The following is a 14,815-nucleotide window of genomic DNA, read 5'->3' as shown; positions in this document are numbered from 1 at the left end:
CAGGATAAAGGGGGTCCAAATGTATGTCTCCATGAAATGCAATGATCGTTCACAAAAAGGGGAGTCAAACCCCCGGATCCCATCCCCCTTCGATCCGCCACTGATTGTGAATATAAATATAATTGTTACTTAAAAGTCATAGACTAGTACTAGCTCCGAGAACCTGTTTTGGGATATATACAGCTTATTAACCGTAAATAACTGCGAGATAATGAATAACAAGTTGATAATTGTCTATTCTCTGCTAATTAATGTACCTGCAATTCACCCTGATTCATTTGTGAGACCACCGACATTAATAATATTACCTCAAAGTTAGAGGTTCTCCGTTACTGCAATACTGTGAACTTCATATCGGATACGATCAATTTATTGGTTCCATTCCTATTTCAGTTACATTTTTAATTAACGATGCCAAGTACTTGTTGTTGTGTACCTGAATGTCATTTAAGAGGAGGACATGCATTTCCAAATGACTTAAAAAGAAGGAAAAGTTGGATCAACGCCATGGCCCATACGCAGATTGGACGAGAACACGATGAAATCGTGGAGTCCATCTCAATCAGCTGTAGTTTGCAAGGCACATTTTACTGAAAAAGACTACGTGCAGGAAACTATTCATGGTAAAAATCTATTTTCTTTTTGAAATATATAGTTATATATGTAATCGCCATGCGACTAAACCAACGTCTGTTTACAACTGCAATTATCGTTTTAGTAATTTAGAATAAAAGGGGTTGGTTAATTCAAGACGTCATAATTTTTTGGATTACGATTCAATGTGATCTGTTTGAGATTTTTTGGTGATTGCTACAATTATAATGATTTCTTACAAGAGGTATATCATACTGAGAATTATTTTAGCAGTTATTATGCTAATGTAGTACATGTAATGACAGGAATGCATAAGCTATGCCTCATAGACTTTCTTGAAAAATATCAATGACAAATGTTAACAGGAACAAAACAATGACATGCTCTCATCTATATTATAGTTATTTAGGTACAAACAATGTACGTTTGTTGCATAAGTCTCTCATTGTTTGTCCTTTGGATTTACATAACATACATTGAATCAGGCAAATATAGTTTTATCCAGATTGTAATGAATAAATATAGTTAATATTTTGCCAGGTAGTACAAAGTATACATTGCTAATGGAAGTTCATTTAATTATCAAAAAACTAATGTTTTATAACCTTTTTCAGGGCGCAAACCCACCATACAGAGACTTAAGTCTACTGCCATTCCCAGCCTATTTTCCTGGACCAAGCAAGAGACTGAATCGTCCGCAAAAAGAAAAATCAGGGCAGTTTCCTGTGAAAACAAAAGAACTAAACTTGATGAATATTGTAGTAGAAGTCTAGAGGAAAGTTTTGATTGTAAAGTTGGTTTTCCTGGAGAAGTCATTCATACTGCAGAAAGGATTTATGACTGTCCACCACCAACTGCCAAGCTAATGTTGAGCTTCACAGATGGAATTACACAAACACCATCAATGCCTATATTTTCAGCAAGGAACTTTGAAATGACGACACGTGACACAGCCATGCATTTTTATACCGATTTAGAGTTGTATACTAAATTTTTATTTGTTTTGACCACACTTGGTCCAGCAGCTCATTGTTTGAGATACATATATTTTCAAATTGATAGGGTGTCAGTTGAAAATCAGTTTTTTTATGACTTTGATGAAATTGAGGCATTATACAACCAACTTGGAACTGTCTAGATTCTAGATTGAATCTAGTGTTAAGAATATTGTGTATATATGGATTGTTTTATGTCTAAACAGTGGCGTGAGGCTAACACTTGGCCATCTAGTGGTTTAGTCAGGTATTTTTCGCCATCCAACTTCAAATTAAAGTTTCCTACAACTTGGATTATTATTGACAGCAAAGAATATCCCGTGATAAAACCTAAAGCTCCTAGAGCTCAGGCAACCTTTTCATCATATAAAATCAGAAACACTGAAAATACTTGTATGTTCGACACCTGGTGGTTTAGTCAACTATGTCTCTAATGCATATGTTGGTTGTACCAGTGACTGTGAAATAGTTGAAAGATGTAGAATAGTTCAATTATGTGATCCAGGTGACAGTGTGATGGCAGACAAAGGTTTAAATGTGCAAAATTTGTTTGCTAACTTTAAAAAAAAAAAGAAACAGAATTAGTTCCAAAACTCTTATACGGGATAGAAAAGTCTCCAATTAACACGTGCACATAGAGCGAATTATTGGACTACAAAATTCTAATAAATCCTATGAATGGAACTGAAACAAAACTTTCATCTGAAATAACATTTAGTTGTTTTATGTTGTGTAATTTTAGAACTTGTATTGTGCCAAAGGATGCATAAATAAAAGTGACGCAATGAATTTTGTTCTGATATATATATATTTACAATTACATGCACATATAAATTGTAATGCATATAAAAAAAAGAAGATGTGGTATGATATTCAGTGAGTTTATCAAACCAAAGTGCATAAGAAATGGATTTAAACAGTTACAGGTGATACTGTCACCGTAGAATCTCCAACAATGAGAAAAACTCGTACCGTGTAAAAAATTTCAGAGATCTTACAACTAAGTTTTGTTGTCTCACCTTGACTTTGGTGAATTGTTTATATCTGTTGATGTAAATATAAAAAAGAAGATGTGGTATGATTGCCGATGAGACAACTCTCCACAAGAGACCAAATGGCACAGAAATTAACAGCTATAGATCACAGTACGGCCTTCAACAATGAGCAAAGCCCATACCGCACAGTCAGCTATAAAAGGCCCCGAAATGACAACGTAAAACAATTCAAACAAGAAAACTAACAGCCTAATTTATGTACAAAAAATGAACGAATAACAAATATGCAACACATAAACAAACGACAACCACTGAATTACAGGCTCCTTATATACATGACTTGGGACAGGCACATACATGTACATACAGAATGTGGCGGGGTTAAACATGTTAGCGGGATCCCAACCCTCCCCTTAACCTGGGACAGTGGTGTAACAGTACAATATAAGAACGAACTATAAAAATCAGTTGAAAGAGGCTTAACTCATCAGATGGATAAATACAAATACAAGTGGACGTGGCCGGGTAGTTGTACATCCAAACAACAAAAAGACACTAAGTACAGATCTGAGAGTACTCGCAGTTACTGACAGCTAGTTCAAAGCCTCTAACAACTGATAAAAAAATCTTGCATCTAAGACTAAATTATCAATCCGTAAGCTCCCTTTAGAATTTTATAAATTTTATATTTTACATTTCTGAGTTATGGGGTTTTATTCATTAAAAAAAGGGGGGATTTTCCAGTTTTTGGACAACAACTCAAAAATGCTTTAAGCAGTTCGCATGAAACTTTGGTGAATTATTTATTACTATTGATGTAAGCTCCCTGTTGATTTTCATAAATTTCAAATATGACATTGAGAAGAAATTGAACACTATTTGTTTAAAGTCTGGCAACAGATTTATCAAGTATTGCGCAACAGCACAGTGTATTGCACAACAGCAAGAAATCTTTAATTGAATATAAATTCAATTCATATAACCGATTTCAAGTTCTTTGACTACATTTAATCAGAAACTATAATATGTCAAATATTTAATTACAATCCAAATTCAGACCTGTATCAAGCTTCAATATTGTGTCCATTTTTGCCCCAACTGTTCAGGGTTGGACCTCTGCGGGTGTATCCAGCTGCGCTCAGCGAATCAGTTTATTTCTTAATTAAGAACTCCTTTTTTCATTCATAAATTACTTTATAGTTTCTAAAAAAAGTATTGTCATTGAAAGAGTTGACATGTTGCAATGTACATTTATTCTACATAGTTCTATGGTACCAAATCAAAAGTTTATATATAAGATAGAAGTCAAAGGTTTCCCATCATAGTTTAGTTACATACATTTTTTTTGTTCCTGAGGTCGTTGAATATAGATCATTATATAAATAAGGAGATGCGTTATGATTGCCAATGAAACAACTATCATCCATACTTACCAGTAACAAACCACATATGCAAAGTTGAATAAAATACAGTTGATAACATTTACTTATTACTAAAAAGAAAATGCCTAACTATTTTAAACAGTATTTGACTATAAACATAGATAAAAAAAGGTACAAACTGGACATAATGCACTAGTTCATAAACAAGTGAGAACAATCGCCTTCATATAGTGCTCAGAATATGACATTCATAAAACTTGTTCAATATCATTAGAGAACTCTAAATCTCAAATACTGAAAGCCACCTCTGATAAGTACACTGTACTATGCAAGATAATGATATAACTGGACTAAAAATACACACAACCTGTAATTAACTGCCTTTACAGCGCTTTCGCGCTTTGATTTAAAGATGAAGACAAATGTAAAATTAAGAATACAGAAATGAAAGATCCCCAGCCATAACCTCATAGATTTGCAATGTACTGTAAAGCCTTCCATTTTAATGTAATAGCAATTAATAAGCTGTAAAAGGTTGGGACCAATCTCCTAAATGGGTTAAACTATCCCATTCGAGATATAATACCTCAATTGAAATATAAATGTATGAAAAATTAATGTGCCAAAACAAAATAGGGGAAATGTTTTAGAAAAAATATTGTTAAATTAATTTTTTTTAAAGAAAAGCAAGATTTGAATCACAGTAAATTTATATCCCATTTGGGAGATTGTCCCCAACCTTTGTCATGTTTGTTATGGGAAATGTTTAATTAGAAAACTTCAAATTCACATGTCCATGAAATGGTATATCATTTTTTATCTTTCTTGTAAAATGTTCCTTCCAAATCATATCCATTGTCACGGCTGTAAAAACCTACATGGTATAAAACTAACTGTTGTATGACATGTTTATTTACTATGTTTGCACCTTTATCTTGTAGTTCTTTATTAATTTAAAACTAATAACTGTTTTGTCAATATAAGTTTTCTTGCTGATCGACTTGCATCATTTGCTGTAGATTTACTGGGTATTGAACAAGATCATTTATTAGTTGTTTTTTTTCAGTTTGGGAAGAACATGTAATCATGTGGCTGGACTCCTTTTCCGAGTTGAGGCTGCAAACAAACTAGGTGCATCTGCATGTTCTTCCCTCCCCTGCACATGGAAAGTACCGTCAAGAATAAAGGGAGTGAAGCCAACTAAAATTAAAGATTTGAGAATCTTCAAGTCAAGACATGGACAATCAGGTATGTTTTTTTATTACCAAGCATGAGAAAAATTCTTTATAATTTGGCTACAATTTTTGTTATAACTACTATTCATGTACATCTGATCAATTATTTCAAAGGTTGTGTACATTTTAGATGATTTTAGGTAGAATTTAGTATCAAAAAGTCATTACATACAGGGGCGGATCCAGCCATTAATAAAAGGGGGGGTACCTAACCAAGGATAAAGGGGGGGTTCCAACTATATGTCCCCATTCAAATGCGTTGGTCGTTCAAAAAAAGGGGGGTTCCAACCCCCGGAACCCCCCCCCCCCCCCCCCCCCCCCCCCCCCTTGGATCCGCCACTGACATACCATTTATAATTTTTGATATTATATTAGCCACACTATACATGTTTTTATTTCCATACTGCTGTACCAATCCTTTTCATGGATTTTACCATGCAAAACTAGACTCGAATTAACAAAGCAAATAATGAGATATATTATAAAAATAAGATGTGGTAAGATTGTCAATCAGACAACTCTCCACAAGAGACCAAATGACACAGAAATTAACATGTAAATTAATAAGTCTATCACATTAATGATAACGTCAACAAGTAGGAAATACATGTCATGAGTTTGTGTTTTGATACACTAGATATTCTTTTTATACATTATTCCAGTATGTGAAACAACAACAGAATATGATCACAAGAGTAGTCTATATTCATGTCCATTGATCAAAGGGCGATAAGTCATTAATTCTTTCGGGTTTTTTTTAGATAGCAAAAGACCTTTAGTTTGCCAGTCCAAGTTGCAGTACCAGCCCATACTTGAAAGTAGAGACAACCTGGACACTTTTTCAGCAGTACTCAAGAAGTCTATCCCAAATGCTTGTATTTTCAAAGGTACATATAAATACAATGTTATAATAATAAAATAAACTTGAAGAACCTCAATTGTTTTAAGTTTTTATTGTTTTATTGTTTTAATTTTCTCATAGAGCTTTTTTGCTAGTTTTTTTATTTGTTTGTTTGTGTCGTATGAATGCAGTTTATAATAACATGATAAAATTTGATCTCGTGATAAATCTAAATTTACAAGAATAAGTCATTTGAGATGAATAACTTGGACTACAAATATTTTTTTTAACAAGAACAGTTGAAAATCAAGTCACAACATATTAACTAGTTTTAAAACTTTTTTCATTGTTTTTCTTGAAAATCTAAAATGATGAATATACCTTTAGTTCTAATCTCCGATGTTATGATTTGTTTAGTTTGGGGCTTTTTATGTTGTTATTGGTTCCAATCTCTACAAAAACTCTCAAAAGGATATGTCTTAGAAAACAATTTGTTCCAGACACCGCCTAAAGTTCTTTTCTTTTTTTTTTTTAACGACATTATATATTTATTCACCAAATATGCTTGTTACATTGTTACACCAAGAAACCAAGCATTTCTTGATGTATCCTGTTATATTCCACTGATTACCCAGGTTAGTAGTCAGCTGCTGGTATATATGTATATATTATAATAATATGTATAAATTTCTTGAAATACAATTTTACAACATTTTAATGCATTATGTTTTATTCTATTCAATCGTCTAAACTTCTTTTTAGTGACTTAAGTAATGGATTAAATTTCATTGTTCTGTTTTCGTTATATCTTTTAATGTATTCTTGAACAAAAATTTGATAAACATTTACATTTGTCAATTTCTGATTAGATACATAATATGATTTATAAATAGAAAAACCTAAAATTGTTAGGAAATAATTCAGACCAAAATAATTTTTGTCAAAAATTTTATATCCGAAGACTAATTGCTTTAACGATATTCTAAAATTTAAATTTGATTTTATCATTAACTCATAAATACTTTTCCAAAATTTTTCTAAAAATCGACAAGAAATAAAAAAGTGGTTATAATCTTCTTCTTCGTTACATACATTACATAGACCGTCATTCTTCTGTTTCCATTTAAACAATAAGTGTTTTGTTGGTAATATGAATTGTAAAAGTTTCCATCTATATATTTTTAACTTATTCTCTTCTAAATAATGAAACATGAAAACATATAGTTGGTTAATACTAAGGTTCTCATTAATTTGTAAAATACGCATCCATTTGCTAACACCAATTGATGGTTCAATTTTATCTTTACAAATTGACTTATATAATATATTTGTTGAAAAGCTTGGAGCCTCAATGTAATTTCCTTTCCAGATCAGTTTCTGTCTAGGAATATTTACAATACTTTTAATAGAATTTTCAGACTTTAACATCTGAAGCCAGTCTTTTGGGATGGCTTTTTTTAAAATATTTATTTCTGCAATCCAATTATTCTTGCAGTCTAATTTTTGCAGAATAAAATGTTGAGATATATTACCAGTGTCATCTATAATATCATTGACAAATATCAAGTTACTCTTAATCCAATTTTCAAAAATAATGGTTTTATTTTCGAAATTAATCAGTTTGTTCCCCCAAATTACCTGTTTTCTTATTTCTGTGAAGTTGGTAGGTTTTTTTTGTCTGTCCACCACCTGATATTACCCAACATTTAAATACTTCTCTATAAAATTCAGGGATGTGTTTTATATATTCTAGAATTTTCTTCTTTTCAAAATTCATCTTAAAAATCAACCAATTAATACCCACCACACTGAGATATTTTAATGGAATCAACTTCCAGTTTGAAATATCATTACTAATGAGTTTACTTACCCAAGATGCTTTCAGAGACATAAAATAACTTTGTATGTCGATCATTTGTAACCCCCCTTCTTCGTATGCCTTTATCATGGTATTTCTTTTAACCTTATCTGGTTTACCATCCCAGATGTATTTATAACATTTACTTTCTACATCTTTTCTAAATTTGTCTGGAACTGTACAGGCATTTGCCAGAAATGTAAAAAGTGGTAAAACTAATGTTTTTATAATAAGAATTTTCCCGATTAAAGTTAAATTACGTTTTCCCCATAAATGAAATAATTTATCCATTTTCTCAATTTTATTCTCCCAGTTTAATTTTTCACATTCTTCTCTGTTATGACCAAAATATATTCCTAATGCTTTGACTGGTTTATTTGTCCAATTAATCCCGGCTACCTTATCTTTACTATTTTTCAGTTTTCCTATCCATATACCCTCTGTTTTATTTTTATTCAAAGTTAACCCAGAAAATGATCCAAAAATTTCTATTTCATTCATAGCAGCTTTGATTTCTTTCTTATTACTGAGAAATAAAGTCGTATCATCAGCTAATTGAGAAATTTTAATGCTATGATTTTTATTATCTAGTTTAACTACGAACCCTTTGATATCTCTGTTTTTTCGAAGTCTTAAAGCCATGATCTCCACGGATAAGACGAAAAGAAGAGCTGATAAGGGACACCCCTGCCTTATTCCTCTTGAGTTATGAAATATTTCTGAGATCCATCCATTATTAATAACACAAGTTTGTAACCCAGTATATAATGTTTTTACCCAGTTTATAAATGATTCATTAAATCCAAAATGTTTCAAAGTGATTAACATAAAATCCCATTCCAAGGAATCAAAAGCTTTAGTAAAATCTACGAAAACTATTGCCCCTTCAATCGAATATGCGTCCGCATAGTCAATAATATCTTGAATTTGTCTCAAATTAAAACCAATAAATCTGTTTTTAATATACCCTGTTTGATCTTCATTAATAATTTTTGGTAGTATCTTCTTTAAGCGTTGTGCTAGAACAAAAGACAATAGTTTTAAATCTACATTTAGTAGAGAAATTGGCCTATAATTATCCAACAATAAATGATCCCCCTTTTTAAACAATAATGTCAAAATACTAGTACGTTGTGAGTGCGATAAACTTCCTTTTTCATTACCAGTGTTTAAAACCTTGACTAGAAAATATCTTATTTTTTCCCAAAACATCTGATAAAATTCAACTGTAAGACCATCTAGCCCTGGTGCTTTATTTAATTACATTGCATTAATAGCTGAAGTACATTCTTCCATTGTTACTTCTCCGTCACAAACTGATTTGTCAACGTTATTTGAATTAATTTCTAATTCAGTTTCACAAATATAATTTTCGACTAAATCTTTCTTTTGACATTTTGAACTGTACAGTTTTTCATAATATTGCTTAATTTTTGTTAATAAATCGGCCTGATCTGTTGTTATATTTCCATTCTCGTCACTCAGTTTATTTATCGACTTTTTTACCTGTCTCTGTTTTTCTAAACCTAAAAAATATGCATTGTTTTTTTCCCCAAATTCAACCCATTTCTCCCTTGACCTAACCTGTGTACCTCTAGCTTTCTGTTCGTATATCTTACCTATTTTTAATTCTAAATCTTTTATTTCTTCATCTAAATATGCATCCTCCTGAGGTAATGCATCTCTTAACCTATTTCTCTCTTCCAGTTTTTTTTCTAGTTCCCGACTTAGTTCTCTGTTTGCTTTTGCTTTATTTTTACAATATGCTATGCTTACCTCCCTTATTTCTACTTTTAAAACGTCCCACAATAATTGACAATCCATATTATTATTTCCATTAGTATATTTATGAATAAGATTACTTATTAGCTCTTTGTATTTTTCCTCTTTTAAAATAGAGTTGTTAATCTTCCAATATCCCTTTCCTCTTTCTGACACACCAGTTCTAATACTTAAGAAAACGCTTTGATGATCAGTAGAATTAATTACAGCTGGTTTAATTTTACAATTCTCTACTAATGACTTGAAATCTGAGCCAATTAATATCATGTCTATTCTACTTGCCTGAGTTTTATCCCTCCTTCGCCATGTAAATTGTTGAACGCTTTGATTCAAACATCTCCAAATATCAATTAGTTTGTTTGATTTTAACATTAATTTCAAACTATTTACTGGTTTTGAAATCTGGCTATTTGGTCGTGTTGTTTTTCTATCTATAACATTTAAAGTGTCATTGAAATCTCCCCCAACTATCGGTATACCGATACCAAATTCCTTTATATTATCACTTATCTTTTTAAAAAACGTATTTCTAGATGCTTTATAATTTGGTGCATATATACATACCAAAGTGAATATTGTGTCGTCAATTTGTATATTGAGCAGAATTTCTCTCCCGTCAGTGTCTCGATTTTCATTAATAACAGTAACGTTTAAACTACTCCTAATTACAATAGCGACCCCCCTACTTGCTGTCGTGCCATGACTGTAGAAAATATTAAAATCTTTATGTTTCGACATTTCTTTACTAACATTTTCGTCAAAATGCGTTTCTTGCAAAAAAGCAATGTCACATTTATGAGCTTTTAACCATTCAATAACCCTCTCTCTTTTATTTCTATTGTTTATACCATTTACATTGAGACTACATACATTTATTAAATTTTTCTGAACCATATTGTGTTATCTAATTCAATTTTCAAACATGTTAAATAAAAATACTACAGTGTGAAATATATACATTACAATACTTCTACATCGAAGTATGATTTGTTTTCTTTTCAACATAAACAATAACAAAATACTACAATTAAAATATGCTTTGAATTCGGTATACGAATTACAACTATATTTAACGATATTATACATAGCCTTGTCTGTATGTTTACCTATCCGTGACCTTGTTACACTATTTAAATTCATGTTGAAGATAAGTTGGCCCTCTAGGCACGTGTTTTTGTTGTGTATTTTAAGTAGTATCACGACTAGAAATGTTATCATAAATAATAACTGTAGTACTGACATTATTAATTTGGATAGTAATTCATATATATATGTATTGAAATTCCGTAACCTTTGTGTGTATAAATAACCTAAAAGTGCTCGACTATCAGCGTTAAAGTGGATGTTTTTGTAGTGTATTATTGCATTTGGATTTAACACGAAACAAGCCGACAAGTTAGCGTTATAAGGTGTTTCAATATCTTTTGACACACAAGTGATGTTTTGTAATTTGGAGCTTTGTTGCTGAGAAATTTGTGTACACATTTGTGTTGTGGTAAAATGAATTGCAACTAAAAACCCGTATAAATATTGTAATATCAATAATTCATGTGGTAACTGTAATCCTGTACAAGGTAAGACATTTTTTATTACTATTTTATAGTTATTAGTTCCAGTATCTATAATGGTTTCTTTTTTTAATAGTCTTCTGATTGTTTTATTATTTTCTATTCTTTCGTATTTCTCTAAATAGAAAGTACAACCGTCACGCATGCAATCATCGATTTTTTTTAATTTACATGTATTCTTGTGTTCATAGAGTGTTACTATAAATACATTTGGTAAAAACCCGTCTAATACAAATATTTTAAATGAAATCACATATACCTTTAGTTTACCATTGCAGTAGTAAAAAATAATGGAATACGGGGAAATGTTTTCCCTATATGTCTGATTTAAAGGCATACATAGTTTGTTAAACTCGATTCTTTGTAGTCTACTTATAGCATACCATGTACACAGAATTAAAAATAACTTTGGGAAAAACCAGTATATCAGCTGTTTGATGTTAACAACAAAATTGAAAAAATTAACATACTCTATATCGACAAGACATAGTTTGTTCATTTTCATAACCAATCTTACGGTTATCGTTTTATATACAACACCATATAATATTTTGGACATCAATCTTGTACTTCTCATTAAATTTGTTTCATCAATCATTTTTACTCTACATTTGAGCTTAAACATTTTTCTTTTCAAAGTTTTTTTGGTTTTTTTTTTAGTTATGGTATATACTATAATAAGACACACAGATAATAAAAAAAACCAATAAAAACTAATATAGTTACATAGTAATGATCTTTTATGTTGTTGGAGGTACATAAACATATTTTGAACTCTGTTTTTGAGCTGAGGCATTATCATTGTTTATTTTTTTTTTTGTATTTTTAGTGTGATAAAAAATGTGATATTTTAAAAGACTTTAAGATTGTTATGATGTTAAACACACTTGATTACTATTTTGCTTTTGCTTTCTTTGGTCCATGACTGTCACTTGTTCTATCATGAAGTGCCTCTGGTGGTGTTGGAGGTGTATGACTATGAGTCCTAGAACCAAGACCTCTCTGATTGTTTGGAGTTCTCATGAATTTGTCAAGAGATTGCTGTGACCTTACAGCATTATCGTCATTTGTTTTCGTTCCACTTTTTTTAGAGCCCAATTTTCCTGTGTTATGCTTCTCTTTAGTTTTACTTTGTTTTTCTGTTACAGGTTCATCTTCATTGACCTCTGTGTGTTCATCATCTTTGCTGTTTTCGTTTAAAACTTGTTCTGTATTTGTCTCTTCATGTTTATCATTGACTTCTTGTTCCATGCCATTATGAGTCTGTAGTTCTGTTGGACAGTCTATCATTTTGTGTCCACTTATGTTACATATCCTACAAACCCAATCATTTGGACAATTGTACATTACATGACCTGGTTTGAGACATTTGTGACACTTTTTGACACCTTCGTAGCTCACTAAATTTGCTCTTCCCTGAAACTCGGGTTGACCTGAATGAAAAATTCTTGCTAAGTACTTCCCAATCTGAAGATTTCTTGGAATGGGTTTTTCAAGTAATTTACTGATCACTAACCTATCTCCTGTTTCACAATTTGTTACTTTTCCATCAATCCTGAGCCTTTCTCGAGAAAATGCCTGAATATTACACCCCTGTAAAGTTAAGGCACGATGAATCTGTCCATCATCCGCTGAGAGAGGAACGTTTTTCACTTTTATGCGTATCGTATCAGGTTGTAATAAGTTAGATGGATTATGAGGGTTTTGTGAATGCAAGGGGACCTGCCTGCCACGGAGGTTTATACCTTGCACTAACAGCGACAGTTTGTCTTCCTCATTATCCATGTAGATACGCCACATTTCTCTAATGCGTTGGATGCCTTTAATACATTCCGCGGGGACCTTTTCTCCGACAGCTTTATAAATTTCGACATTGGTTATCCACATAGACCGCTCCGGTTTCATAGAACCATGCACGTCACTATCTTTTAGAAATATGGGTTTTACAAAATTACTTGAAGTTGAAGCTGAAGTTGAGTTGGGTTGATTATCATTTGTATTGATGACGTTGTCATTGTTTTGTTCTGTGTTATTATTTTTTCCGGACAGTGCTTCACTATAGGACGCCATTTTTTCTTTGTTTTGATTTTGAGTTTTAAGTTCACTGCTATATTCTGCGTCTACACCATGTAGGCCCTCAATCAACCTCTTAATTCTATCATTTGTCATTTTTCTACACAATGCTTCTACATCATTAGCCATTTTCAGTTATGTTTACCTTTAATTAACGATTTTTCTGGAGAGCTATCTTAGTTAGTCTTAACATACCAAGGACGGCAACTCTCTCCTAAAGTTCTTATTAAACATGAGGAAATTTCAAAACCCTCCCCACAAAAAAGGGCATTCCCCAAGTCAAAATCAATGCACTTAAATATGTTGTTTAAAATATTTTTTCAGGTTTTGTCACAGAAAATGTAGAAGAAACAGTAACCAAACCAGTTAGTGAAGACATCACAGCCTACACAATACAAGACATTAAAACAAAATGTAACAACCAAACTGACTTTTTAAGCAACATGCCAAAGTATACTGAGAGTGAAATTCAAAAAGTAATGCGTTCTACAGTTGGTCAGTCCAGCAATGAAAAATGGCATGAAATAAGATCGGGTCGTCTGACATCATCGAATTTCTACGAAATACATACAAAAGTGCAGAGTTATAAGAAAAAAGAGGGTGTTACTTTTGATCCATTAATTTCACGACTCATGGGATACAAAAAGTTTAATCCTAACATAAGGTCTCTTAAGCATGGGCGAGAAATGGAACCAGAAGCCAAATCGTGTTACCTTGTGGGTATGAAGAAAGCAGGCCACACAGATGTTATTATCACAGAATGTGGAATATTTCTTGATAATGACATGACTTATCTTGGGGCTAGCCCTGATTTACTCGTTGATTGTGCTTGTTGTGACTCAGGTGTTGTTGAAATTAAATGTCCTCTTGTTCCAAAATGTGGCAAATGTACAACATTTTGCAGTTGTTCTATTCCAGACTATTTGTATGTTGATGGAACTAAGTACAGTTTAAAAAAAAAACACAAATATTATACCCAAATTCAAGGCCAGTTAGCAATAACTGGATGGAAATATTGTGACTTTTTTTATATATACATGTGATGGAACATTTTGTCAGAGAATTGTTTTTGACAAACCTTATTATGAGGAAATTGTTGATAGTTTAAAATTATTTTTTGAAAAATATTTTGTTCCTGAACTATTTTCTGGTGAACTTAAAATGCAAACTGCTTCAAATCTACAGGAGGTGTGTACCAGGAACAACAGCAGTCCTATAAAGGACCAAATGGAGTTTGAAACAACATATTTTTGTCCATCATGTAATCACATTGTGAAAAACTCTGAAAAGGTTGAAAATTTTATTGATCATAGTATTTGCTGTGATATTTGTGACTTGTGGTATCATTTCAGATGTGTAAATGTAACAAAAAAGGTAGCATCAAAGTTACAGCAGTGGGTTTGCAAAAAATGCACTCAAAGTAATTAAATATAATTTGTCATACAGAATGTACATGATGTACAAATAATTAAAACTTTAATTTTTAGAAGAA

The 14,815-nt window shown here is 31.7% G+C and overlaps 1 protein-coding gene across 1 annotated transcript; it reads left to right on the top strand.

Moving 5' to 3' along the window:
• The first annotated feature begins 390 nt into the window (after positions 1-390).
• Positions 391-12,012, top strand: LOC127733368 (uncharacterized). The gene is made up of 3 exons (XM_052242737.1): positions 391-623; positions 1,209-1,538; positions 12,005-12,012. The coding sequence occupies exons 1-3, from the start codon at positions 539-541 to the stop codon at positions 12,010-12,012; spliced, it is 423 nt and encodes a 140-aa protein (XP_052098697.1). The 5' UTR covers positions 391-538.
• The last annotated feature ends 2,803 nt before the right edge of the window (positions 12,013-14,815 follow it).

The sequence above is a fragment of the Mytilus californianus genome, unplaced genomic scaffold (assembly GCF_021869535.1).
Source record: "Mytilus californianus isolate M0D057914Y unplaced genomic scaffold, xbMytCali1.0.p SCAF_3, whole genome shotgun sequence".
NCBI classification, from domain to species: Eukaryota; Metazoa; Mollusca; class Bivalvia; order Mytilida; family Mytilidae; genus Mytilus; species Mytilus californianus.
Note: the sequence above shows the minus strand (reverse complement) of the source record. Positions and strands in the feature narration are given on the sequence as shown.

Bases quoted from the DNA above. Each gene is read 5' to 3' on its own strand.
- LOC127733368 (XM_052242737.1), top strand. From the start codon at position 539: ATGAAATCGTGGAGTCCATCTCAATCAGCTGTAGTTTGCAAGGCACAT. The intron at 624-1,208 runs GTAAAAATCTAT...AACCTTTTTCAG, and splicing joins CGTGCAGGAAACTATTCATG to GGCGCAAACCCACCATACAG.